Below are 27,839 nucleotides of genomic sequence, written 5' to 3'. Positions count from 1 at the left end.
TAAAGGCCTAGGGCCTAACCCCTCTTCATACAACCTGATTGGGTTATCCTTCTATGGTATATTTGCTTGCAACTACTGATTTTTGATTATATTGCATTGCATGTATATAAATATAATTTATGTATTGCCTTCCTACTGGGGGCACCTGACATCTGGGGCAAGAAAGACTGAAGAAAATGGTGTCGGCTGTGTCTTATATACCCCTGCCTCATTGACGTCAGGAAAGAGAGCGACGGCAACCGACGCCGGACCTAGATTTTGGAATTCGGCCGACCGAGGGACCGCCTGACGGCAGAGAACCCATCTGTGATTACTGCAGCTGTATTAGCACTCGAACATCTACATGTATGGTAGGTACAAAACTGTACTTTCACAGGCAGTTAAGATTTTATTTGGATAGGACTAAAACTTACAGGAAGACAGATCAGCTCTTTGTCACGTTTGGAGACAATAAAAAGGGCATGGCAGTTACAAAACGTACATTATCTAAATGGCTTGCTGATTGTATAGCCTTTGTGTACTCTAAGTCAAATCAGTCCTTACCCACCAAACCTAAGGCCCATTCTACCAGATCCGTTTCCACTTCCTTGGCTCATGCAGCTCGCTTGCCTTTGGACACGATTTGTGCAGCAGCCACATGGTCTAAGCCACATACTTTTATCACTCATTATAGAGTTGACAAAGTCTCCAAAGACATGACATCTTTTGGTTCCACTGTGCTTAGGAACGTTCTTCCATGAGTCACTCGGGGTGTCAGAGCTGGGGACGCTACCCGTGTGTAAGAACAAATGGCGAGATTGAACACTCTCACATAAAGAAGTTATGTCCTTACCATAACGTTCCATGTGGAGTGTTCATCTCGCCTTTGTTCTTACACCCCCCCCACGTGTTTTGGAAGAACGGGTAGGACTATCTTAACCCCTTCCAGGGTATATGGTCCTGTGTATCATGGGGTATATGCTACTACCCTTCGTTATTTGCTATGGTGAGAGAGTGTCTCTGAATGCCTGAGAGTGTGTGTAGTTCTTGCACCTGAGGTATTGGATTATTGGTCTGGTTTGTTTGCAAACTAGATCTGAGTAATGGCAGGGAGGATTGTGGGATATAGTCTGGTCTCGAGCTTCTCTGAGATGCAGAGCTTTGCGATGCGGCTGACTCGGAGCCGAGGATCGGCTCCGAACCCATGTGTAAGAACAAAGGTGAGATGAACACTCCACATGGAACATTATGGTAAGGACATAACTTCTTTTTATCTTCATCTTGTTGACAGAATGATAAGGAAATTCCTCGGGACCCAAATTCATTTAGGAATCCTTCCGTCTCTGTCTCCCATCATACCCGTGAACTTTGGAGCATCTCAGACCCCTTTAGCTGCTGCTGCTCCTATCTGTCCTCTGGTTTCGGAGGTATTAGACCCAAAATTCCTTGGAGTTCCCTTGTCAGATCTGAAGTTATGGTCTTCGCCAACTCTAGCATCATGCTGAAGCCAGAAGGATCTTAGAGCTGTTGCTTCACCACTGGATCTGTATGTTAGGAGTTCGCCTCTGAGACTAGCAACCGTTCCAGACCTGTCCCTTCCTCAGAACTTCTGTGTTGGCTCAGCTCCCACCTTGGCTTTGAGGCAGGATCGGGGGGGGCTTCTGCCCCAGCTGGGGTGGTGTGGAATCTCCCCTGACTTCTGCTTTCGAGGCAGTGGTGAGAGTATTATCCACTTTAGGAGACAGGACATCCCTGCCCTCCTTGGGTTGTTGTCCCAGTCCGCAGCTGTCTGCCCTGTGTCCTGAACCTGATTATTCCATCCCCCCCGAGACACAAGAGTAAAAAGAGATGCATAAACTCACCACTGGAGACACTAACAGAAGATACGGACTTCGATGAAGGGGAGGGATCTCCCAGATAATATCTTCAGGATGTCTCATTTGTAGAGATTCTTGAGCTTCTGAGGCAAAATGGCAGCTGGTCTTCAGAAGCTCCTTCCCAAGAGGAGTCTATGATCCTTAAGGCCGTGGTGCCCTCCTATGGATGAAATGGTCAGTTTCATCTCTAGTGGGGCACAGAAGGATCTGGACATGACAGAACCCATCCCCAAGAAACAGAAAAATATTTAGTAGCACGAAAAAAGTGCCCATTGGAGCAAGGGTCCTTGGATCTTTGTCAGATCAAGTTTTCAGAAACTTGAAATTCATATGGTCAAGACCATACAGTCGAGTTTCCGAAAACTCGAACTTCGAAAAGAGAAAAACACAGAAATCTACTTTTTACATTTTTTGCAGGAGGGCAAGCCCCCCCCCGCAAATTATATATACCAACATTGGGATAGCACTACATTGGGGAAAGCGTACTGCAGTCTCCATTCAGAAGCTTTGGGTTTTCAGAAACCCGATCATTTGGTCTCGACCATGTAAATTTTGAGTTTGTGAAAACTTGATCATCTGGTAGGGACCTGGGTCCCCTGGTTGATGATGTGATGGTGGCAGCAGCCAGTAAGAAGGAACTCTCCAAAGAAATTCCAACTGTCCATCCCCCAAGTGAGAGTACAGGACCTTGGACAGACACAAGAAGCGCATCTGTGCTTTGGCAACTTTTGCTGTATTGTCACTGAACTGTTTGGCATGCCTTACAAGATTCCAGTGGGACTTGGGTCAATGTCTGCAGAAGACAAGAAAACCATATCTTCGTAACCGGCCACCTTCCAGTCCCTATTGAACACCTCCATGCGTCTGATCTTTCAGGCAATGGTGGGTGCTTTTAGAACTGTGGTTTCACGCATTACTGTTTGGAGGCATAGGCATGCCTGGAAATGCTTATATGACTTTGCAGAGCTCTTTAAGTCCTTTTTCATTAATGCTTCCTTTGATGAATCAACCTTTTTTTGACCCTAAGATTAAAGAAACTTTCCAGGAGTGAACAGGATGGGAAAACTATCTGCATTAGGAATAAGTTTTTACCCCCCTTCCCTGAAGACTTTCTCCAGGAGCCAGAAAGGGAAGAAAAAGTAACTGGGGGAACCTATTCTTGGCCCTTGTGTCAAAAAACAGTGAGAGGATCCCTTCCAACTGCTAATTGCAATGCACATTCCGTGGAAATCCAGCATCTCAGCATACAAACTGAACAGGTCTATCCTACTGCCTCACCAGTATGTGTCTCAATTGTGTCAGTAGTGAAGCAGATATTTTGCCAGTGAGGCCAAACATGTTGCAGTCTATTTACCTCCCCCACAACTTCAAGTGTAGTAGGTACTTTGCCCTGATCCCTCCAGAGGAGAAGTCACCAAGAGTTGCCCTTCTCCACAATTGGCCCCCTGGTCTCCTTTATGCAATCCCAAAGTTCCTTAAGAGATCTTCCAAACAGAAGAGCAAAGTCATCCTCATTGCCCCATTCTGGCTTTGACATTTGTGGTTCCCCTTCCTTTGGTATCACTTAATACACCCACATTGTATCCTGGATCAGGTCCCAGATCTCCTATCTCACCTGTCAAGCCTGCCTCATTTGGAAATTCGAGCCTGCAAGCTCACTGCATGGTTTCTGCACTTCCTGTGATGGCTAGGCAGTCAAGGCTGTCTTCCCAGGTCCTTCTCATTCTCCCTTCTTCCCAGAAGGCCAGCCAGGAAGATATAAAAGTGCAAATGGAAAAGGTTTTCTATATAGACTTAAGAGACATTTGGATCCATTTTTAGCACCATTCCAGCAGTCTTAGATTTTCATGACTCAGTTTTACACAGTGGATCCAGTTATTCCACCATCAGAGTACAACTAGCGGCAGTCTCCAACTTGCATATAGGCCCACGTCAAATTATGTAAAGCCTTTCTTAAAAGTACCTTCCTCACTTTTTAAGGATCCCACTGCCCCTAAGGATCTTACCATGCTTTTACAGGCTTTGTCTCTGGACCCCTTTGAACCAGTGGCCAAAGTAGACTTAAAATTCTTATTTCAGAAAACCATTTTTCTAGTTGCTGTGACTTTAGCCATTCATTTGAACTCCAGGCCCTGTCTTCTCAACCACTATACCTTTTTTTTTTTTTTTCATAAAGACAGTTTCCTTGCAAACCAATCCATTATTTTTGCCAAAGGTTGCTTCAGGAGCAGTACTTAACTGGCAAATTGATAGTTTGGTTTTCTTTTCCAGCTTTACTAACAAGGGAATACATGCTTCACTTGTTGGATGTACATAGACACCTCAGATTCCTTCTCATTCTAACAGGATTGTCTAGTCAAAAGAGAGGTCAATGCAGTGGGAAGGGTGTACTTTAGGGGTTTCTTAGTCTGAGTATTCTGATTCTGAAGACAGTATTTTCTCAGATTTTCTTGCTGAAGAAATTTCTTTCACTAACATTTTATCCAGTGTGAAAAAGGTGGTTCAGTGGGATCCTAATGAAATTTCTTGGTACAGAAAATATATTGTGATCTGTTACAGATATGGATATCTAAAGCTGCATCTATCCCTCCTGTATTGCTTGCTGTAGCGAATGTTTTTTTTCTCACTACATCAGGCCTTCCTGATTGGAAACATTAACTCCCTTAGAGACATGACAGGTTACATAAGTTGCCCTCAGCCCTATAATTACATGTTTTCTTGTCGTAAAGCAAAGCCAGAAGTCATTTCTTTAACACAATCTGCTGCTGCTAAACAAATTGCTGCTAGTAATCCCATTTATAGTGACAAATATGGGGAAGCAATATGAAAGTTGGGTAACTGTCTAATCTTCTTAATACCTTAATGTTCATAATTTTGAACTTTCAAGCCCATGTTCTGTCTCTGAAAAGGCCCTTCTGTGATCCTTTTGGCATCCCTGACTAGTGCTAAGTGCATCAACTTTTTTCAATATTCTCTCTTCTGGTGTTGGCCCACAGGATTCATTTATGCTTCTCTTCTTTCCTCTGATTCAGTGATTCATTCAGAAAGCCAAGAAGCAGAAGTATGCAACCATTCTCATAGTTTAATTTTGACCTTAGCAAGTCTGATTTTCCCTAATCAGGCCACATCTATTGAAGAAGCCTGTCTGACTTTGACCCATAAAGACGCTATCATCCTTTCCATCTGGCAGGCTCCATCCAGATCTCCACTCCCTGTGTATGACCACATGGTTACTTAAGTTCCACTGCTGGTTTCTGGCCCAGAAATTGTAGTTTATTGGCCATTTGGGAAGTTTTTCCATTTCTTACAAGTTTCTGGTTTAAAAGCCCGCGTTTGTTTCCCACCTTTCCTGTAAATAGGCTAGTCCAGATACAGATTTGATGTATCCAGGACTGTTTGTAAGCTTCTGAGTGGTGACAAAGTCTGCTCTTCAATTTTTCCCTTAGATCTGCTAGTTCTCTCCTCTCCTGCACTTTTACTAGCTTATTAATCTAGCACTTTCCCAGACTTCTTGTAGCAATTATTGTAGCACACAAAAGTGCTACCAGCACTAAACGTTCTACAAGGAAACAACTCCAGTACTTATTAATGCCCACCCCTCCAGGCATATCTAAAGGTCGGTTCCCTGTGCTTTCTCCTGTTAACCTGGTGAACTTGGGCATCTTGAGGCAATGTAGCAACTGCATCATGTACACTGGCAACCCTCCCCTCTTACCTCCCAACACTCAGGCTTGCGAGAGATGCATTTATATATCCAAATTGGAGGCCATGCATTCTCCAGCCAAGACTGGAATAGCTGTCAAGAGAAGGTCAACACTTGCACTGCACCACATGGAACACACAGCCCTCTAGAACACACGCCAGCACTGCCTTTACATAAAAATGCAAACCGTACACCCACCTTCACGGAGGCTCTCATTAAAAATCTACCCAAACAGCAGAGACCTCCAAGGCAGAAACACACTCTACCACCACAGTACAACTCTAGTCACGAGACACATAACTCTCCTAAACAGTGTGCCACTCAACCAAAGCCCCCTAAGGCAAAACAGCATGCCCAACACACTAGTCAAAGGTGTCTCGATAGTGAGGCACACTGATGTCCAACTCACTAGGTTGAATAAAGAGAAAGTAACAGTCAGCTGCCTGTCAGGCACTAGGATCTGCCACATAACGCATGCACTCAGGTCCCTCAACAACAGGTACAAATATGACTCTGTCATTGTACATGTGGGTGTAAATGCCCTGAGACGTACCTCCCTGGACTACATGAAAAGAGACATGGAGGAGCTGTTGGATTATGTAGCCTAGGCGGGTATGACCGTAGCCCTGAGCAGCATCATACCATCACCCAGAATGATACCACAGTACAAGCAGAAAATGATTGATTTCAACAATTGGCCAAGTTTCTGGTGTCATTCTAAAGGGGATCCAGTATCTACCTGGGAATGACAGACGTCAATGCTTTGCCAGAGGTGGCCTGCATCTGACACCCCTGGGCTTCCGGATACTGGCCAAGGCTCTTGCCATCTCTGTAGTGCATTTTTTAGTTGGTGTTCCAAAGACCAAATTACCACCGTAACCGCTACAAACAAGTGCAATCTGAGGGTCATGCTGCTCAACGCTAGAAATCAAAATCTCAAAATGCACTCGCTCAAAGCACTCCTTAAAATGGAGAACATCGACATTTGTACTGTAACAGAGACCTCGTTCAAGGCAGCAGAAAGCACCCCTGCACTACCAGGCTATAACTCATTCCACATCTTTCGGCCCCAGAACTTGAACCAAAGCTCCAACGGTGGTGGTGTTTCCATATTCATAAAGGATGCACATGCCTCCAGACTGGAAGCCCAACATAATGCATCTGAGATACTTCAGGTGAAGCCAACATTGGGTAAGACAGCGATTCAAGTCGTAGTCTGCTATAGGTCCCCAACCATGTCCCAAGACTCACATTCCATGTTCTTATGAACCCTGGAGAATATTAAGGTCCATACTGGGCAGCTTCAGCTACCCCTCCGTTAACTGGGAAAACTGCTCATATACCAATACACTTACCCAATGTTTCCTGGAATTCATTAATTCCAGTGCCCTAGACCAGCTCGTTCTTACCCCCACTAGAGGTAGCAACATCCTTGACCTGGTCATTACTAACTTAGGTGACCGTTGCTCTACACTAATAGTCAATTCCTCCCTGGTTAGATCCAACCACAAACTAATCACCTTGGAAATCCATATCCCTCCCATGCCCGCCCCCCCCCCCCCCCACCGCAAAGGTAATCACCATGGAAAACTACTCCAAAGCTAACTTTTGGCTCCTAAAAACAGAGGTGGTTAACTTCACTGCACCCATCCAAATGGAGATCAGTTGCATGACCGCCAAATCACACACCAATGCACTGAACACGTACACAAATGCATGCATCTCATCATACTCAGTAGAACCAAGATGCTCTCCTCCAAAAAAAGAAAGCCAATCTGTCGTAAACAAACTCTACAACAGAAGGAGGAAATTGATGCAGAATTAAGGTGAAGTCCCAAGTCTAGAAAAACTCCCTTATTAGCCTCAACAAAAAGTTGAGATCCCTCATCAAATCCTCTAAAACTAGCTATGAAAAAAGAATTGCAGCAGATAATAAAGACAACCGCAAGGCCTTCTGTAGTTATGTAAAGAATCTCCACGGTAATGCCCAGATTTGCTCTCAGCTACTGCACAATGGTGCCTCCTATACAGAGCCAACAGATATTGGCAAAATACTGGCCGACAGATTCAATGCCAGCTTCATCCCTCTCTCTCTCTCTCTCTCTCCCTAAGGGACCAGTCACAATCTCAATAGATTGCCAGGCACCCAGTATTACTGCTGCGCAGGTTAAAACAGCACTGTCCAAGGCCAAGAATATAGCTTCTATGGGACCTGACACTATCCCTGGCTATGTTCTGCATGAACTACAGAGTGAACTGGCACCTTACCTATGTGCCCTGTTCAGTCACAGCCTCACCTCAGGCTTTGTCACTACCGAATTGGCGCACTGCTACAGTCATCCCTCCCCACAAAGGAGGAGCGACTACAGACCCTGGGAATTATCACCCCATTAGCGTGACGAGTCTGATGTGCAAAGCTATAAAATGCATTATCATGGACCTAATAAACAAGGATATATGGAATCTCCAACTCTGGATCCCACACAGTTTGGTTTTGTGAAGGGTAGATCATGCCTTATCAACTTGGTCAACTTTTTTGAGTCAGTCATCAGAGCTGTGGATGAAGGCAAAGTGGTTCATACAGCCTACCTTGATCTGGCCAAGGCCTTTGATACCATTCCCCACTCAGGAGTCATAGAAAAACTCACTAAGCTAGGCATCAACCCCTATATCGCTAGGTGGGTTGCAAACTGGATCACAGGTAGAACCCACAGTGTGAAAGTAGCTGACTCCAAGTCAGACTGCTGACCAGTCACTTGTTGAGTCCCACAGGGTTCAGTCCTGGGTTCTCTTCTGTTTGATATCTACTTCTCTGAAGTCCAGGCGAACACGAAGGGACTCTGGTTGACAAAGTTCGGAGACGATTGCAAGTTGGGAGCTATTATTAACTCCCCAAGTGATGCTGACATCCTACAGAAAAGCCTCACTGAGACCATTGACTGGTGTCAGAACCATAGCCTTAAGCTCAATGCCAAAAAATGTGTTGTCATCCCCTTTGGGAAAAACCCGGTTTCCGTGAATCACCACACCAATGGTAGTCTAATGTACATGGAGGTCTGGGAACACAGCTTGATAGCAACTTCTCTTTTGACCACAACATTGCCACTGTGCTCAGAAAGTCTTTCTATGTGGCACATCTCATTACTAAGGGTTTTGCATCCAGGAAGAAAGACATCATTGTCTCCCTCTACTCTTCCCTCATTAGGCAAATCATTGAGTGCAATGCCCCATTTGGCATGTACCTCACTAAACACCTGCAACACCTGGAGAGGCCACAAAAGTACCTCACAGAGGATCCTAGGCCTTAAACATTTGTCCTGTATGGACAGACTATAAAAACTCTCAACTATTCTCTATCTCTCTCATATCGCCTACTTAGAGGTGATCTTTGCTTGACTTACAAAGCCATGTCTGACCCAGCTCTGTTAGAAATCCCAGTCCCTCCACACCACATAGGTTGGTACTAGGCTATTGGCCCTAAGGCCTGTGCAAGCATAGCCATAACAATTCCCTGGAAATTTCTTCCCACAATATTTACTTCTCTGGGCCCCTGTCTAGCAGGGTGACTGACATGTTCCCCAGGGTGAATTTCCCATCTCCCATCCGATTATCAAGGTTCCTTTTGAAGAGGGCCAATGAGGTGCTCTGCTTGACATGTATGGGCAGTCTGTTCCAGAGTATGGGGAGTGTCTGGGTCAGGAACCTATCCCTCCAGCATGTTTTGTTCATTGTGATGATAAGGTTTAGATCCCTGGAGCGTGTGGCTCTGAGGGATTGGGATTTCTTTAAGTGGAGCATGTCCAGCAGCTCAGGGTTTGACATGGCCTTGTATGTTAAGCAGAGATTGCCTCTGAGTAGACGATATGCCACAGAGTATAGCTGGAGTTTTTTTAGACGGTCAGCATATGACATCTGCTTTAGGCTTTTAGTGAGGTATTTCTGTGGCCTTTCCAGCTGTTGCAGATGTCTTGTGAGGTACATACCAAATGGGGCATTATACTCTATAACGGGTCTAATGAGGGATGAGTAAAGTGCGACAATGACCTCCTTTTTTCTGGATGAAAAGCCCTTAGTGATGAGGTGTGCCACATAGAAGGATTTTCTGACTGTTGTGGCGATGTGGTTATCGAAAGTGAGACCACTGTCCACTTGTGTCCCTAAGTCTCTCATCACACTTTCGATGTTTAGTGTCCTGCCACCTATGTGGTAGTTCATGGGTACATGTTTTTTTCCAAAGGGGATAACTATACATTTCTTGGCATTAAGCTTGAGCCCATGGCTCTGGCATCAGGCATCTGTTTCTGTAAGGCCCTTTTGTAGAATATCCACATCATTTGGGGATTCAATAATGGCTCCCAGTTTGCAGTCATCTGCAAACTTTGTTAGCCAGAGTCCCTTATTGTTGGGCTGTACTTCAGAGAAGTAGATGCCAAACAAAAGTGGTCCCAGGACTGAACCCTGAGGTACTCCACTTGTCTGGAGCTAGATTTGGAGTCTGCTACTTTTACAGTCTGGGTTCTGTCAGTAAGCCAGTTGGCAACCCATCGAGTGACGTAGGGATTTATGCCCAGCTTAGTAAGTTTATCTATGATTCCGGAGTGGGGGATGGTGTTGAAGGCCTTGGCGAGGTCCAGATAGGCTGTGTGGACAGCCTTACCCTCGTCCACAGCTCTGGAGACCAATTCGAAGAAGTCAATCAAATTCAGGAGACAAGATCGGCCCTTCACAAACCCAAACTGAGCGGGGTCCAGTGTTTGAATGTTGCCAATGTCTTTGTTTATAAGTTCCATGATAATGCGTTCCATGCCCTTGCAGATCACACTTGTCAGACTGGGAACGGTAGTTCCCGGGATCCAAGGTGGATCCTCCCTTGTGGAGCGGGATAACTGTAGCTGTGCTCCACTCAGTGGGCACGAAGCCTGAGGTGAGGCTATGATTAAACATGACACTTAGGTGGGGTGCCATTTCATTTTGTAGTTCATGTAGTACACAGCCTGGGATGTCATCTGGTCCCATGGATGCTGTATTCTTAGCTTTGGAGAGTGATGTTTCTATCTGTGTGGCTGTGATTATCGGAATTTGGCAATCTTTTGGTATTGAGATGGGCCCTTTAGGGGGTGAGAGGGGGGTGAAGTTGGAACTAAATCGATCTGCCAGGATATTGGCAATATCCTTGGGATCAGTATATTTAATGCCATTCTGTTGTAGCTCAGAACAGATCTGAGCATTTCCATTTAGATTCTTGACATAACTATAGAATGCCTTGTGGTTGTCTTTGGAACCTTTGGCAGTTTTATTTTCGTAACTAGCTTTAGAGGATTTTATGAGGGATCTCAGCTTCTTACTGAGGCTGGTGAGGGAGTTTTTTGCATCCTGGGATTTTCCTCTTTTCTGCAACAGTTTATTCCTTCTGTTGTATAGTTATTTTATAGCAGGGGACCACCAGATTGGCTTCCTTTCTTTGGAGAAGAACATCTTGGTTCTATTTGGGATGGCACGATTCATGCATGAGTGGATGTGCTCGTACAGTGCCTTAGTGTAGGATTCTGCAGTTGAACTTCCAGATCCCGTCTGCGTGGGTGTCATGAAGTTTGTCACTTCTGACTTCAGTAGCATGAAGTTGGCTTTGGAGAAGTTTTTTAAGGAGGTTCCTTACTGGGGGGTGGGGCTGGGATGTAGATGTCAAGGGTGATTTGCTTATGGTCAGACCTGACCAATGAGGGGGCGACCACTGGTGTGGAGCATCTATCTCCCATGTTGGTAATGACCAGGTCTAGGATATTGGAGCCTCTGGTGGGACAATGGATTAGTTGATCCAGGGTGCTGGAATTTATGAATTCCAAGAACCATTGGGAAAAGGAGTTGGTACCCGAGTAGTTTTCCCATGCTCCACAGAGACCTCAACTTAATTACCCCAGTCAACAGAACATGCTGGAGGGACAGGTTCATAAGCCAGAGACTGCCCATGCTATGGAATAGACTTCCCATACATGTCAAGCAGAGCACCTCACTGGCCCTCTTCAAGAAAAATCTTGAAGAGTGGATGGGAAATAGAAAATTCACCCCAGGGATCACTCCAGTGGCTTTACTCGACAGAGGCACCGGGAACTAAGGTCGGGTGGCACAATGCCAGGGTAATCCTGTGGGCTAGGCTTGTAAAGGCTCCAGGGCCATTAGCCTAGTGCACACCTATGAACCTATGGCAAGATGTGCATCCTACCCTTCTTGGGTTGTCCTAATTCTCACCTCTGCACAAAAGCCCAGTACTACAAAGTCTTATAGCAATAAATGGCAGGTATTTTCCTTTGGCTTTTCTTGGGTGGACTAGATCTTTTTACCACTCCTGTTCTATCAGTTTTGGATTATTTGTCATAGATTTTTGTTACAGGCTTTGCTTGTTATATCAGGGTGTACGTTGGTGCTGTTTCCAGCAAGGTTTCTACTCTCTCTCTATCTCCCTTTAAGGAATAAAAGGCCTTTTTGAAAGGTACATTCTTCATTAGACCCACCTTGTAGAAGGAGCTTTTTCTTCTGTGAAACCTTTATTTTGTCTTAGAAAAGGATATTCAACTTCATCCAAACATCCTTCTGCAACATAGTTAAGATATTTATTCTGAAAAAGTATTTGCTTATAAGAAAATTTTCAAAACAGCATATAAACCCATCTTTCATGCCTATGTTAGATTTAGTCACTACCATAGGCACGCATGATGGTAGTGACTGAATCTAGCCTCAGGTAGTCCAGTCATATTCCTGTATTCTTTCCCAGTTATTCCAGTAGAGGTGCAAATGTATTGTACTACATGTATGTCCAAAGTACATTTTTATGCCGCTAGCTCAAAATCCATCAGGAAGGACTCATAGTTTTGTATCTTTCTGTAATAAAATAAATGTTGCTGCAAAGTGTTTAAAATCACTTTAGTCAGAGTACACGAGCATTAGTTACTTTCAGGCCTTTTTCTGAAATGTGGTCCTGGATAATTGTGCAGCAACTCTGTGGACTTAACTGAATATTTTTGAAGACACTGAAAACTGGATGTGCCCTTATTGCAGGCCTTCTTTTTGAGCTACAGTAGTTAGAGGTTTATCCCTTTGCGGATACTACCTAGGAATATGAGCTTGGGGCTTTGGGATGAACTTGCTCACATGAGATACAAAAATTATGTATTTAGCATAATGACAGGTACATAATGACAGGTCTAACCTTGTCAACTTACTTGCTCACCTTCCTTCTCCTCTAACTGACTCACTCCATTGGCTTAATTTTAAATTTCATGTGCTTTGTATGCATAGCTCTCAACCTACAGTCATTGTTTGTTGCGCATTTTAATACTTTTTTCTTTCTTGTCCTTTATAGAGTTTGATATTATGACAGACAGAAGATGTGGGATTAGTTATTTTTTTTTTAGGATTTTGCCTGCTTTTAGTGTTTTGTAGACCCAGCTTACGTATTTTGGCCTTTATGGTATTACCAGAGAGCGTTTGGTGATGCAGTGAACTGTATGCTCAGATACAAAAAGAACAAAGTGAAAGGACATTTTGCACTCTAGTTTGTATCTGTATGTCCTTGAATGCCCTTTGGTCATCTCTGTGCAAAAAAGATAAGGCAAAGGACAGGCAGCCACCTCTACAAAATCTCATACTTTTATGTAGCAATGGCCTTTTTGTGTGCATCTTATGGTTTCATTAACACAGCTGGTACTGTGTTTGGTATTGTAAATAGTAGTACTATCCTGTGTGAGTATACGTAACCGTGCAGTTTGAGGTAGGCATCATGTCAGTAGGTTGCACTACATTATAGTTTGTGCTGTACATAAGAAGGAAGTGATGTTCTCAGGGTGCTACCACAATACAGGAAGGGAGCACAGTACTTTGTCATTATGTCTTTGCAGTACTTTGGCATTGGAACAGTAGTGGTGCACTTTATACATTCTACAGTTCCAGTGTGGGTATATAGCTGAATCATGCAGTGTACAGGGAAAGAATTGTACTCTTTATGGAACAGTGTGGTTGGACTAGCTCACACCAGTGGAAGGAACAATTCTGAAAGATTCTGAATTGCATTGTGCTCATTTGGTTCCAGTTTGGAACTTGTAATCTGGTTTCACAGCAGCATCTAGTGTCAGTACTCTTTACTGAAGACTGGATGGCAGTTTGATGTACATTGTCATACATGTATGTTTGTATTTACCTGCGTGTTGTACGAGAATGTTCATGAAATTAGTGCTTCTAAAATGAACAGTAGTGTTTGTTGCACTATTACACCTGTGTAACTCCACTGTAAGTCACTTTCCTTAGACGGTCAAATTATTCAGGATAACCTCCCTCATTAATCCTATTTATGCTGTGTTGCTTTTGTTCATTAACTGTGCTACACAGTCTGAGTTGCATTTTGGCTTTTCACCTGGATTTTTCTGTCCATTTGCCCTAATCAAAGAAATGGATACTTTGCCTTTGAAAAAATGACGTGAAAGCAAATTCACAACTTTCTTCTAGGTTGTTAAAAAAATTAGGATAATCTAGCTGTATTAAAGGACTTGGGTAGTTACAAGTTCGTATTAGCCATGTTTGAGAAGAAATGGTTTGAAAAGAGAGTGGCATAGTTATTTTCTTGTATATGTTTAGAACTGGGTTCTTGTTTTTATTGAGACATAGTTCAGCTTTTAATATTTTCTTTCTTTCTTATTAAAGGAAATTAAGAAAAGCTGCACATCTTGAGGTACACAGGGAAGGAGATGGTTCTAGCACAACAGATAACATGCAGGATGGAATACTACAAAGCTCTGTTACAAGCACATCTTATGGCATTGGCTCCGTGTTCAGAGATATTTGGCGTGCCGCTTTCTTTTTGTCAGGGTATGTATCATTTCATGTTTATTTTTTTTTCAGAAAATTTTCTGTATTCATGTGCTGAAGAGATGGAAGAAAACCTCAGCTTTTCTAAATTTAAGCATATGGTGAAAGTTTTGTTTTAGTTTGAGGTTGTGTGCCAACACTTCCTCATACTAAAAACTAGGTTCTAACAGTTACTGTCAACACCTTATGACAGTGCTATCTTCAGTTCCATTTGCTTTCTTTTTTTTCTTAGAATTGTTGCTTTATTTTATTTTCTATTTGCAGGCAAGTTGTAATTTTTTACCAGCTTTTCCAATTGACAGTTACTGTGTGTGCTTTTCCTGCCAAGAGACAGCAGAATTATACTTTATTTTGAAAGAATTTTGTCTTAGGAGATATTATTCCTAGTGAAGTCATTTGCAGACTGCATCTGTAAATTTCCATTTTGTGTGCTCTTCTTGCATGAGTTCCTCTCATAAGAGTTATAATTGTGAATGTAGTTATTAGATTAAGGGTACAGAAATAAGAACTACCAAAACTGTAAAACACATTTTTATTGCTTATGTTAAACATAGCAAAGAGGAAAAAGCCAGGTCTGGGAGGGATTTGGAAAACATAATGAGACAAAAAGAAAGTTTTAAGCAGGTGCATCCTCTGTGACCGATGTTATAAAGTTAAAACTAGATCGAAGGAGAAATTACAACAGGCTTCAACCCCTTCTCAGTATTGGGTGGTTAGGGAACTGTAATCACAAGGCCAGAAGGCTGCATTTTAGATCAGATTATTGGCTTGAATATGGTTCTTCAAGTTCATTGGCTGTAGGAATGTAGTTCGTAGCTTTTGTAATGTATGGGCGATATCCCTGGAAGTGTTGTAATGGTGAAGCAAGTTTCTCATCCCTGATTCAGAGTACTTCAGATGCCGAGCACATTTAACTACAGTGTCAGTTTTGAAAGAGCATTTGTTAGGAGGTCCAGGGACATTGACGCATTGAAAGGAATACAGATGGGGGACCAGCAAGGAGAGGAGCATTCTATGGGCATTACTGATATGGGAACATGAAAGTCAGTTAACAGGAATATGCATGAATGCCGATCAGTTGAATAAAGATTTCTGAAAGCCACTTTCAACAAGATATCCTTTTCCATTTCCCTATACATCCATTATTTGCCTGCCTGCAGGGAACTACTTTGTTTCTATGAAAGAATGTTTCAGTGTACTTTATTCTGTTAAGTAACATTTGTACACATTGCCATTTGTGAGTTGACATGAATGTGTCATAACAGTTAGGCTGGGATGTATGTGGGGAGGAATAAGCTGGCTCGATACTTTTGTCCCCCATCCAAAACCTGTTGATCTGATGTTGTCAGTCTTCACATAATCCTTGGCAGCAGGTTGGGTTCCAAACCTCGGAACTGACTCTGCCATTATTCCAGCTCATGCCTTCCAAAAACTCTCTTGCTCAGCTGTACGCATAATGCTATTCACCAAATTACCCCAGATGTCATTTGCCGCATCAGCGTGCCAGATGTGTTCTCTCTCTAGCTTTCGAGCGGCAGCATTTGAAAAGTGTAAGTTTATATTTTCTTGTTCTCACTGCTGTTTCTTTTCTCTTCCCACTTTAAACTCTCTGTCTGCTCCTCCCTTTCTCATTACGTAACATTGTTGAAAACAAAACGAATTCTTCCAGCCGTGCTAAAGTCCTGCTTATTCCAAAAATAGCAATGCAGAAAGAAAGGTAGCAGGACACTGCTGCTTCACAATAAAACCTTTTAATAAAAATTCTAAAAACAGAATAATCCAGGTACAAATGAATAAGAAGAAGTGAGCGCTTTCGGGTTACACCCTTCATCAGACATCAAATATTTCACACACCTTCTTTTTATATAATAATCAACCAATGAATCTCTTCAAAATTTAATGAAGCACACGCCTTTTCAGAAGTGTGGGTTTTAAAGGTATAACATCATTGAGGCCTGGGGTATATGTGCCATTAGGTCTATAATCCATTTGCTTTCATCCAGGGCTGTCTGCAATTTAGCACCCCCCCCCCCCGTTTGTTCATCCTGACATTAACAATAACTCTAAAGGAGAAACTATGTGTTGGATGTTCATTTACGTGCCTATATAAAGCATTGCTGTCATCCCTGTTCCTTATGCTACCTAGATGTTGTAGGATCCTTACCTTAAACATATTGGTAGGCATTCCTACATAGAAGCTTAAACACTTTGTGCACTCAGCCAAATAAACCAAGTTAGGGGTCCTACAGGTGGCCCTGCCTTTGAGAACAATATTCTTACCTGTTGCTCTGTGTAAAAAATTAACATCCTTATTAATGTGACTGCATGCTTTGCACATGCCACAGGGAAGTGTCCCTGCCATACTCTTAAAGGGCCTATCCACTTGAAGATTTTTCTCTTTACATAAAAGGTCACTCAAATTCCTATTCCTTCTATATTGGAAATGTGGACTGTTATCAATAAGTCCCTTAAGATTTATGTCACTGGTAAGGATGTTCCAATTATTTTTGATGATATTACAGATGTCTCCAATGTTGCTCCCATAGGTAAACATCATCTTAGTGCCTCTCTCTCGTGAGCCACCTTGCAAACTCTCCATAGAGGTCAGGTCCTGATGTCTTTTAAGCCAAGGTTTGTATTTAGTCTGCCTATAAACTTTACTGTCATCTATCGCATTCCTAACCAAGTTCTTCCCATAGCCTCTCTGTTCAAAATAACCTGTGAGGTTATCTAATTCTTGTTCAAATTGCATGTCATCTGTGTTAATTCTTGAGGCCCGACTCACTTGTCCTTTGACAATATTGGGAAAAACGTGGCGGGGATGCATACTGTCATAGGACAGCAGAGTATTTTTCCAACAATCTTTTTTATATAGGCTAGAAGAAAAACCTTCATGTGTCTGTGTTACCCTGACATCTAGAAATTCTATACTGTGATAAGATGTTTTGGCTGTGAATTTGAGAAAAGTGGTGGTAGTGTGTAAATAGGACAGAAATCTATCAAATGTATCATGCCCTCCATTCCAAAGAATAAAAATATCATCTACAAACCGTACATACATCAAAATATGTGTCTTCCAGTTATCATCATCCAATATATTGGTAGTTTCCCACTTAGACAGGACCAAGTTTGCATAGGTATTGGCACAGGGGGTGCCCATGGCAACCCCCTGTGCTTGCCTATACATGGAGTCGGCCCCTAAAAAACGTTGTTATCCAATACTAATGTCAACAAAACTTTAATAAGTTCTATTTTACTGTTAATGACACCTAGATTTGTTAAGAGTTCACTTATTGAATCAATACCATAATCATTATTGATCACTGTAAAAAGACTGTTAATGTCTAACGTGATCATGAGAACATTATCAACGTCTTCTGGTTTAATGACACTCCCCAAAATCTGCAAAAAATGTCCTGTGTCTACCAAAATGCTCTTCATTTCTTTAATGTATGGTTTTAATAAAAAATCCACCCATATGGACACATTTTCAGTCACCCACCCCCTGCCTGAAACAATCGGCCTAAGGGGTGGGTCTTGTGAGCTCTTATGTAATTTGGGTAGGGCCTTAAATAAAGGAATAGTTGTTTTTTCTATCCATAAAAACTGATATGTTTCTTCAGTAATGCTCAAATTATCCCTCAGAATTTTTAATTTCGTATGCACTTTATCAATAATGCATTTCACAGATAAGGGATTGATCTCAATATAGGCTGCATCATCATGCAACAGGTTCTTTTATCTTATTGTTGTACCATTCAACATCCATAACAACTATTGCACCCCCCTTATCAGCCTTCTTTATTATTATTGAGTCATTATTAACTAATTCATTCAGGGCCTTTATCTGCTCTACAGTTAAATTATAATATTTGGAAAAATGTCCCTCAGTGTAGTATTTTGCCAAATCATTCTCACAAGCACTCATAAATAGATGTAGTGTGGGTGAAAGTTGTGGTATAAAACCACTGGCCTTTCTAGGCGTCAAACAGCCAAGTGTATCATTCCCAAACATACTTTTCAACATAATGTTTCTGCAGAACAACATAATGTCCATAGTTACCTCGTTATGTGTACAGTTGTTGCTGGGTACAAAGGTTAATCCCTTGTTCAAAACGAACAATTCATCTTTGGTTAAAGTATAAGATGATAAATTATGAACAATGTCAAAAGACATGTCAGAAGTCACTGTAAAGTTCTCCTCCTTTTCCCCAATTCTCTGTCGTCGCTCAGCGATCTTTTTCCGGCCCCTTTCTTCTTGACGGGCGCTGGTAGTAGCTCCAAAAAACGCTTCTGTCCCTGTGGCACCTTTGGGCGAGCTCCAGGGCCTTTGTCCACCTCTTCGGTGTCTTTTTCGATACTGGACGTGGTCCCCACCTCTTCCGGCCTTTGGCCGGCCACACCCATGGTGATGTTCCGTGTTCTCTTGGGGAGCAAACCAGGAACAGTGCAGGAGCCTCCACCTTGTCGGAAGAGGTGGGGACCACGTCCAGTATCGAAAAAGACACCGAAGAGGCGGACAAAGGCCCTGGAGCTCGCCCAAAGGTGCCACAGGGACAGAAGCTGCTTGAGCTACTACCAGCGCCCGTCAAGAAGAAAGGGGCCGGAAAAAGATCGCTGAGCGACGACAGAGAATTGGGGAAAAGGAGGAGAACTTTACAGTGACTTCTGACATGTCTTTTGACATTGTTCATAATTTATCATCTTATACTTTAACCAAAGATGAATTGTTCGTTTTGAACAAGGGATTAACCTTTGTACCCAGCAACAACTGTACACATAACGAGGTAACTATGGACATTATGTTGTTCTGCAGAAACATTATGTTGAAAAGTATGTTTGGGAATGATACACTTGGCTGTTTGACGCCCAGAAAGGCCAGTGGTTTTTTACCACAACTTTCACCCACACTACATCTATTTATGAGTGCTTGTGAGAATGATTTGGCAAAATACTACACTGAGGGACATTTTTCCAAATATTATAATTTAACTGTAGAGCAGATAAAGGCCCTGAATGAATTAGTTAATAATGACTCAATAATAATAAAGAAGGCTGATAAGGGGGGTGCAATAGTTGTTATGGATGTTGAATGGTACAACAATAAGATAAAGAACCTGTTGCATGATGATGCAGCCTATATTGAGATCAATCCCTTATCTGTGAAATGCATTATTGATAAAGTGCATACGAAATTAAAAATTCTGAGGGATAATTTGAGCATTACTGAAGAAACATATCAGTTTTTATGGATAGAAAAACCAACTATTCCTTTATTTAAGGCCCTACCCAAATTACATAAGAGCTCACAAGACCCACCCCTTAGGCCGATTGTTTCAGGCAGGGGGTGGGTGACTGAAAATGTGTCCATATGGGTGGATTTTTTATTAAAACCATACATTAAAGAAATGAAGAGCATTTTGGTAGACACAGGACATTTTTTGCAGATTTTGGGGAGTGTCATTAAACCAGTAGACGTTGATAATGTTCTCATGATCACGTTAGACATTAACAGTCTTTTTACAGTGATCAATAATGATTATGGTATTGATTCAATAAGTGAACTCTTAACAAATCTAGGTGTCATTAACAGTAAAATAGAACTTATTAAAGTTTTGTTGACATTAGTATTGGATAACAACGTTTTTTCAGGGGCCGACTACATGTATAGGCAAGCACAGGGGGTTGCCATGGGCACCCCCTGTGCCAATACCTATGCAAACTTGGTCCTGTCTAAGTGGGAAACTGCCAACATATTGGATGATGATAACTGGAAGACACATATTTTGATGTATGTACGGTTTGTAGATGATATTTTTATTCTTTGGAATGGAGGGCATGATACATTTGATAGATTTCTGTCCTATTTACACACTACCACCACTTTTCTCAAATTCACAGCCAAAACATCTTATCACAGTATAGAATTTCTAGATGTCAGGGTAACACAGACACATGAAGGTTTTTCTTCTAGCCTATATAAAAAAGATTGTTGGAAAAATACTCTGCTGTCCTATGACAGTATGCATCCCCGCCACATTTTTCCCAATATTGTCAAAGGACAAGTGAGTCGGGCCTCAAGAATTAACACAGATGACATGCAATTTGAACAAGAATTAGATAACCTCACAGGTTATTTTGAACGGAGAGGCTATGGGAAGAACTTGGTGAGGAATGCGATAGATGACAGTAAAGTTTATAGGCAGACTAAATACAAACCTTGGCTTAAAAGACATCAGGACCTGACCTCTATGGAGAGTTTGCAAGGTGGCTCACGAGAGAGAGAGGCACTAAGATGATGTTTACCTATGGGAGCAACATTGGAGACATCTGTAATATCATCAAAAATAATTGGAGCATCCTTACCAGTGACATAAATCTTAAGGGACTTATTGATAACAGTCCACATTTCCAATATAGAAGGAATAGGAATTTGAGTGACCTTTTATGTAAAGAGAAAAATCTTCAAGTGGATAGGCCCTTTAAGAGTATGGCAGGGACACTTCCCTGTGGCATGTGCAAAGCATGCAGTCACATTAATAAGGATGTTAATTTTTTACACAGAGCAACAGGTAAGAATATTGTTCTCAAAGGCAGGGCCACCTGTAGGACCCCTAACGTGGTTTATTTGGCTGAGTGCACAAAGTGTTTAAGCTTCTATGTAGGAATGACTACCAATATGTTTAAGGTAAGGATCCTACAACATCTAGGCAGCATAAGGAACAGGGATGACAATAATGCTTTATATAGGCACGTAAATGAACATCCAACACATAGTTTCTCCTTTAGAGTTATTATTAATGTCAGGATGAACAAACGGGGGGGGGGGGGATGTTAAATTGCAGACAGCCCTGGATGAAAGCAAATGGATTATAGACCTAATGGCACATATACCCCCTGGCCTCAATGATGTTATACCTTTAAAACCCACACTTCTGAAAAGGCGTGTGCTTCATTAAATTTTGAAGAGATTCATTGGTTGATTATTATATAAAAAGAAGGTGTGTGAAATATTTGATGTCTGATGAAGGGTGTAACCCGAAAGCGCTCACTTCTTCTTATTCATTTGTACCTGGATTATTCTGTTTTTAGAATTTTTATTAAAAGGTTTTATTGTGAAGCAGCAGTGTCCTGCTACCTTTCTTTCTGCGTTCTACGTAACATTGTTGGTACTCTCATTAACTTAACTGGTAATTCTTTCGTACAATTGTTAGTACTTTCTTTACTTCTTGTCTGCCCCCCCCCCCCCAAAAAAAAATAGTAGTAGTAATTTCCATTTCCTGCATGTGTGTGTCTGTGTGTTTCTCTAATAGTGGAAAAGCCCATTAAAGGCACCTTGGGCTTTGAGATATCTCAAATGTGACAGGAAAATGCCCAGCTGTGACGGGCATAACTTATGTGTTTATTGACTTGGGGGCTGTTCACTTGCAGGAAGACTTTGCCATATGCCATAGCTTCAGGCATAGGGCACTAGTCGACCGAAAGAATAAGCTCATCTTGAAAGGACTTTTGAAGTCAAAATTTGAAGAGTCCATATCGAGATCCAGGACAGAGGCTAGCTCACCTTCTTCCTCTTCTTCTTCCAGCAGAAGGGAGCAGCCAAAGACGAGAGCGCACTCTGTTAAGACTGCTTCTCCAGGACCACCAGCTAAATTTCTGAAATCGCCTACGTTTCCGAAAGTGTCCTTGGAACTGTTAGGTCAATCATCCCAATCTCTGGTACCGTTGGTGCCTGTTCCCTCACCGACTTCCTTTACACAGACCACAATTCTGGACTCCTGTGCACCGAAACCACAGGAACTGAAGGAATTCTTCTGCCAACAACTGCCACAAGCTAGATATTCTCCTTCAGTAGATCCCTTTGTGGACCCCCCCCCCCAAGTCCTTTCCTAGGGAGGCATCCACCCAGATCTCCCTCCATTGCTTCTAACCAATGCACCAGGAGTTTAATCAAATCAGTCATTATGAGGATGGTGGATCAACTCCTGGCGGCAAGGGGGTTGTCATCGACTATGATACCTAGCACCTTTTTTGCCGGAACCTTGCCCACTTCACCCCAGTTCTTCTTCCTCCTTTGACTCCTTATTAGTCTTCGGAGACCCTGGTGTTGGCCACTCCGGCCTCTACTGTTTCAGTGCCAGTTGGAGCTCTTTCTCTGGCACCAGTTACCACCCTGAGTGCTTCGGGTTTATCAGACCCAGAGACCTCTTGGGGCCATAGCTTCATTGCAGGTTCCCGGGGGATGGTTTAGTTTTCTGCTTTTTCGGAACCATCCATGCCCCTTGGTGCTTCAGCATATGTGCGCTTGGATGGGACCACTGTTCTGAAGGAGTTTATTTTGATTCTGGGCTCCCGTCCCTCGGGGGGGGGGAGGGGGTCTGACTTCCATGCCATGGAGAGGACATTGTCCGTTGTGGGCAGTCAGTCATTGCCTACCTCGTCAAACCAGACAGCTGGCCTTTCCCCTCAATTGGAGCTTCCTCCAGCCTCTTCCTGGGACAGAGGGCACAAAAGTTTCAAGGTCCAACCGCTGTGGATATGTTCTCCTCAGAAACCTCTCCAAAGCATCCCACCAGAGAGGTTCCTGCAAAGAGAAAGTGCAAGAGGAAGAACTTGAACTCCCCTGAAGAGTCATTCACAGAACATACTGATTTTGATGAAGGGGAAGGTTCTCTCAAGTCTCCCCATTACTGTGTTTCCTTCAGGGACAACCAAGAGATCCTGAAACAGAGGGGGTGGCTGGACTTCCCTCCAGCCTTCCTCAGAGGAATCCGTATATCTTGAGGCTTTTCGTGCCCAACCCTCCACATCTTGGATTTCTCCTCCCGCTGACAATCTCATCAAACTGATCACTCAGCAGGCATGGAAGTTGCCTGATTCTATCAAGCCCGATCCCTAAGAGGCCAGACTGCATATTGTCAGCCCCTATGGATCAACAGCACTGGGCCAAGGGATTTTTCAGTAGACACCATGGTGGTAGTGGCAGACACTAAGAAGGAACTTGCCAACAAAAGTCCCTCTATCCATCTTCCTAATGGAATTTAGGACTATGGATAGATTTGGGAAGCACGTGTATGCTTCATCGACCTTCAGTCTTAGGTCCTTGAATTGCATGGCACATTTTACCAGGTTGCAGAGGGATCTAATTAAAGAACTCTCAGATTCTGTGTCAGGAGCAGTAGCTGAAGGAGTTGGAGGCAAAGTGACTTCTCAGCTTGCCACCCTTGAATCAGTCTTCACCTCGTCCATGAGGCTAATTGCCCATGCTGCTGAAGGGATGATGAGAGCTGCGGGTTCAGGCATAGCCATTAGGGGAGACACCTGAATACGCTTATGTGAGTTCTCAGAGCCCTTTGTCTTCTTTCGTCAACACTCCATTTGACAGAACATCCCTGTTTGGTCCCAAAGTGAAAGAGACTCCAGCCAGATGTGAGAAAGATGGAAAGACTTTCTGCCATAGGCATACGTTTTCATCTCCCCAGCTGCCTTATTCCAGGAACTAGCGAGTGGGAGGCTATGGTTCAAAAAGTCCAAAGGGCCTTTCCAAGACTCTAGCGTAGCAATGATTTCTACTGGAGCAGAGAGGGAAGTAATAATTGAAGATGCCGGGAAAGAGGCAGTGGTGGCCCGCAGAGTCAGGGTTCCAGGGATTCTTTCTTTGCAAACTCCTGTCAACATTCTTGAAAGGAAGCCTGATTGCCGTCCTCTGGAGGCAGTCGGGGGGGGGGGGTGATTATCCCTGCACCAACATGCCTGGTCAGTGATAGCAAAGGACCTTTGGGTGTAGAGGATTATAACCAGAGGATACAGTGTCCCTATTTTAGCGCAACCAAAGGCTACGATGAAAATCGTAAATGTTCCACCCAATCACAGGGAAGCAGCAGTCTTGGAAATTAAAAAAACTGCTCGACAAAAGAGTTATCCAAACAGTCTCACCAGACCAGTTAGGATCCAGAATTTACTCAAGGTTCTATTTGGTGCCAAAGAAGACAGGGAACTGGAGACCAGTCTTGGATCTCAGCAGGCTGAACAAATCAGTTTGGCAGACCAAATTTCAGATGGTCACAGTTCAGTCTATTTTTCCATTTTTAACAACAAATAAGTCACGCAAAAGCCTATGCTGAGCACACTATATATCAGATAAATACCAAAGAACAGCAAGGCTACCACATAAAATGAAAACATATACAAGTTTAATGTACACACGATAAGCGCTTTCGTGTTAAACAATGCATGTTCATCGTGTTTCACTATTGCAGTCATTACTCTTGGGTTATCCTGCTGGCAGGCTACCCTCAGTCGGCCAGAATTCCAAAGTCTAGGTTCGGAGTCGTTTGCTTTCTCCTCTTCCCTGATGTCAGTGCGCCAGGGGTATAAAAGATGCAGCTGACGCCATTTTCTTCAGTCTTTCTAGCCGCACATTGCCCGAAGCAAAAGCAGTTCGCAAGTACCGGTCGGCCGACTCCTGAGATTTTCATGTCTGAATTTCAGAACCGAAGTCTTCATTAAAGCTAAGTACCCCATTGGGGAAACTTTTTTCTTGCTCCAGACCGATGTCAGAAAAAGGTTAACAGTTGTATTTCTTGTGGGAAGCAAATACCTCATAAGGATTTTCACTCTTACTGTATTCCTTGCCTAGGCCCTGAACACAACATTGCTAGCTGTCGGTTTTGTGCTAGATTTAACCAATGCACTATTAAGCGTCGGTTCGATTTTGCATTTCATTACTTTGGCTGAAGATTTAATTATATAATGCCGTCGGAACAGCCGATAACCGGAGTTTACAAAAAAACACAAGGACAAGGAAAAGGATAGGCATCCGAGGTCCAAAACCGACGAAGAGGCCTCTGCTAGGCCAGTCGCCGGTTCTCAGTGTGGCGCTTTCGCAGCCCCTGGCGCCCACTACCTCAGAGCCACAGGCCACTTCCGACTCAGCTGTGGAGCCAACTGGGCCTCTGGATACTCAAGGTATTGGACACTCGGAAATCATTCCCTTAGATGGGTCCGGAGCCACTGAGCAGGCATTGGCTTCTGAGGGTGTCTTTAGACCTATACAACTATATATTAAGCCATCTTCAGCTTCAAAGACAAAGACTAAAGCAGCTCTAAAGACAAAGAAACAAGTACAGCATTCTCCTACTCAGACTTCCATGCCTAAAAAATAGATGCTCAAAATGGCTGAAGACCTAATTACTTTGATCAGGGGCTCCCATCCCCTTCCTGATAAGAGGCCTAGGCAAGAAAGAGTATGATTCTTCTGATTAGGTTTCTATTTCTTCTGATTCCTCTTCTGAACAGGATTATTCCATGCTTCCCTATGAGGATTCTGATGCTGAAGAATCCATTCCTTCAGCCTCACCTCCTGAGGATTATTCCTTTGGGGAAACCCTGCATACCATGAGGGAGCATTTCCACTGAGAGAGCCAAGATTATTCTGAGTCTAAGAAAAGGCTCAGAGACTTTCTGCTACTTCCTCAGCACAGACCCCTTGCTATTCCACCTGTTCTAGACATTGTAGACTATGTATTTTCAGAGTCTGGCCTGTCCCCTGATTCTTTACCCCCTGCACCTGCTAAGCCAGACAGATACTACAGGGTTCTGGATTCTCATAAATTCCTATATAAAAACCCCGCTGCTGACCCAGAAACTATATCTCAGGGTCCCAAAGGGGTTAAAGCTTCCACTGCAAAAAACCCTGTCCCCTCTGATAGGGATTCTAGGGCTCTAGACAGATTGGGTAAAAAGTCTATACTTCTGCTACCTTGGCTGTAAGGGCTTTAAATTGTCAGTTTCATATGCTTAAATATCAGCAATATTTAATGTCACTGGTTAAACAGAAATTGTTGACAAATACTGAATGTTCAGAGAACAAGGAATTACAGGATATATTGCATGCAGCTGAAGAAGTGAGAAAGCATACTTTGCAATGTGGTTATGATTTTCTGGAGGTCTCTTGCAGGGCCGCTGTTACAGGTTCTGTTATTAGAAGGCATGCTTGGTTAAAGGAACAGAATCTGCCTGATCATGTTAAAGCAAAATTATTAGATGCACCATTACAGCATGATACTTTGTCTGGTACTAAAGCAGAAGAGGTGTTGGAAAAAATTGGAGGATAAAGCAAAATCCATGCAGACAGTCAAGGATTTCTTACAGGTACAGCCACCCAGTTTTAGCAGGAACTGGCCTTCTAAAAATTGGTCCTTTGCAGTGCCAGACAGACCACAAAGAGGCAGATACAGGCGTCCCAGAGGCAGATATCAGCCCCAAGGCTCATACAGGCCTAAACAATGGGGTGCTCCTACCTCCAAAAGTGGAGAAGACAAAGCACAACCTTACAGGAAACGGTCCCAATGACTTTCCTCTGCCAGATCGAAGCACTTTTCTTTTGGCAGCCCCCTTAGGGGGAAAACTAGCACTTTTTTCATCAAATTGGCAAATGGTTACCCAAGACAAATGGGTCCTGAACATAGTGTCCCAAGGCTACAAGTTCCATTTTCACACTCTACCACGGTCAAAAGGTATGCCAGACCTGCCACACAGTCAATGGGCAGAGGCACAAAAACAAATTACAGCCCTCAGGGATATGAGGGCCATTCAGCAAGTACCACAACAAGAGCAGGGGCAAGGATTTTACTCCAGACATTTCCTAGTACCCAGAAAGGACAAAACCTGGAGACCAATACTGGACCTGTCTATACTAATTACATTTCTGGAAGTTCCACAATTCAAGATGTTGACTCTACAGCAGCTACTGCCCATGCTGGGCAAGAAGGCTTGGCTCGTAACTTTGGACCTAAAAGAGGCATACCTGCATGTCCCAGTCAGACAATCTTGCAGAAGATACCTCAGATTCATAGCTGGCTCAATGCATTACCAATTCTCTGCACTGCCCTTTGGTTTATCTACTGCGCCCAGGGTCTTCACAAAATGCCTGGCACCAGTAATTGCGTTTTGCAGACAGAGGAATTCAAATGTATCCCTACTTGGACGACTGCCTAATTCAAGCAGAGAACAGACATTCTTCTAAAGCATCTGGCATTTGTAAAAAGATTACTAATTGGACTAGGGTACACAGTAAATGAAAAGAAATCAAAACTAGTACCCTCTCAAGAGATAATATTCCTGGGTGCAAGCTTAAATACAACTGCCCAGATGGCTTATCTCACGCCAGACAAACAAAAACAACTGACTTCTTATTTCAAGAAATTGGCAACAAAAACCCACTTATCTGCAAGGAAAATCCTGCAGGCCTTGGGTTTCATGGCATCCTGCATTCTACTAATTCCATATGCTAGACTGCATATAAGGAAACTACAGTGGTATCTGAAAAGTGTTTGGACTCAGCATTGCCACAGCCTGGAGACAGTAATTGCACTCATTCCCTGCCTGCAACAGGAGTTTCGATGGTGGGCAGAAGCCTGTCA

At 43.1% G+C, this 27,839-nt stretch overlaps 1 protein-coding gene across 3 annotated transcripts in view; it reads left to right on the top strand.

The window, feature by feature from the left end:
* The window catches only part of PHTF2 (putative homeodomain transcription factor 2), a 1,638,259-nt gene that overhangs the window by 684,663 nt on the left and 925,757 nt on the right, over positions 1 to 27,839 (top strand). For all 3 annotated transcript variants that reach the window (XM_044088321.1, XM_044088320.1, XM_044088322.1), the window contains exon 7: positions 14,251 to 14,415. In XM_044088321.1, the coding sequence (XP_043944256.1) occupies positions 14,251 to 14,415 (165 nt within the window). The remainder of the gene's footprint in view (positions 1 to 14,250; positions 14,416 to 27,839) is intronic.

This window comes from Protopterus annectens, chromosome 11.part0, assembly GCF_019279795.1.
Source record: "Protopterus annectens isolate FY-2018-M chromosome 11.part0, PAN1.0, whole genome shotgun sequence".
NCBI classification, from domain to species: Eukaryota; Metazoa; Chordata; order Ceratodontiformes; family Protopteridae; genus Protopterus; species Protopterus annectens.
This window is presented reverse-complemented; position numbering and strand designations above follow the sequence as displayed.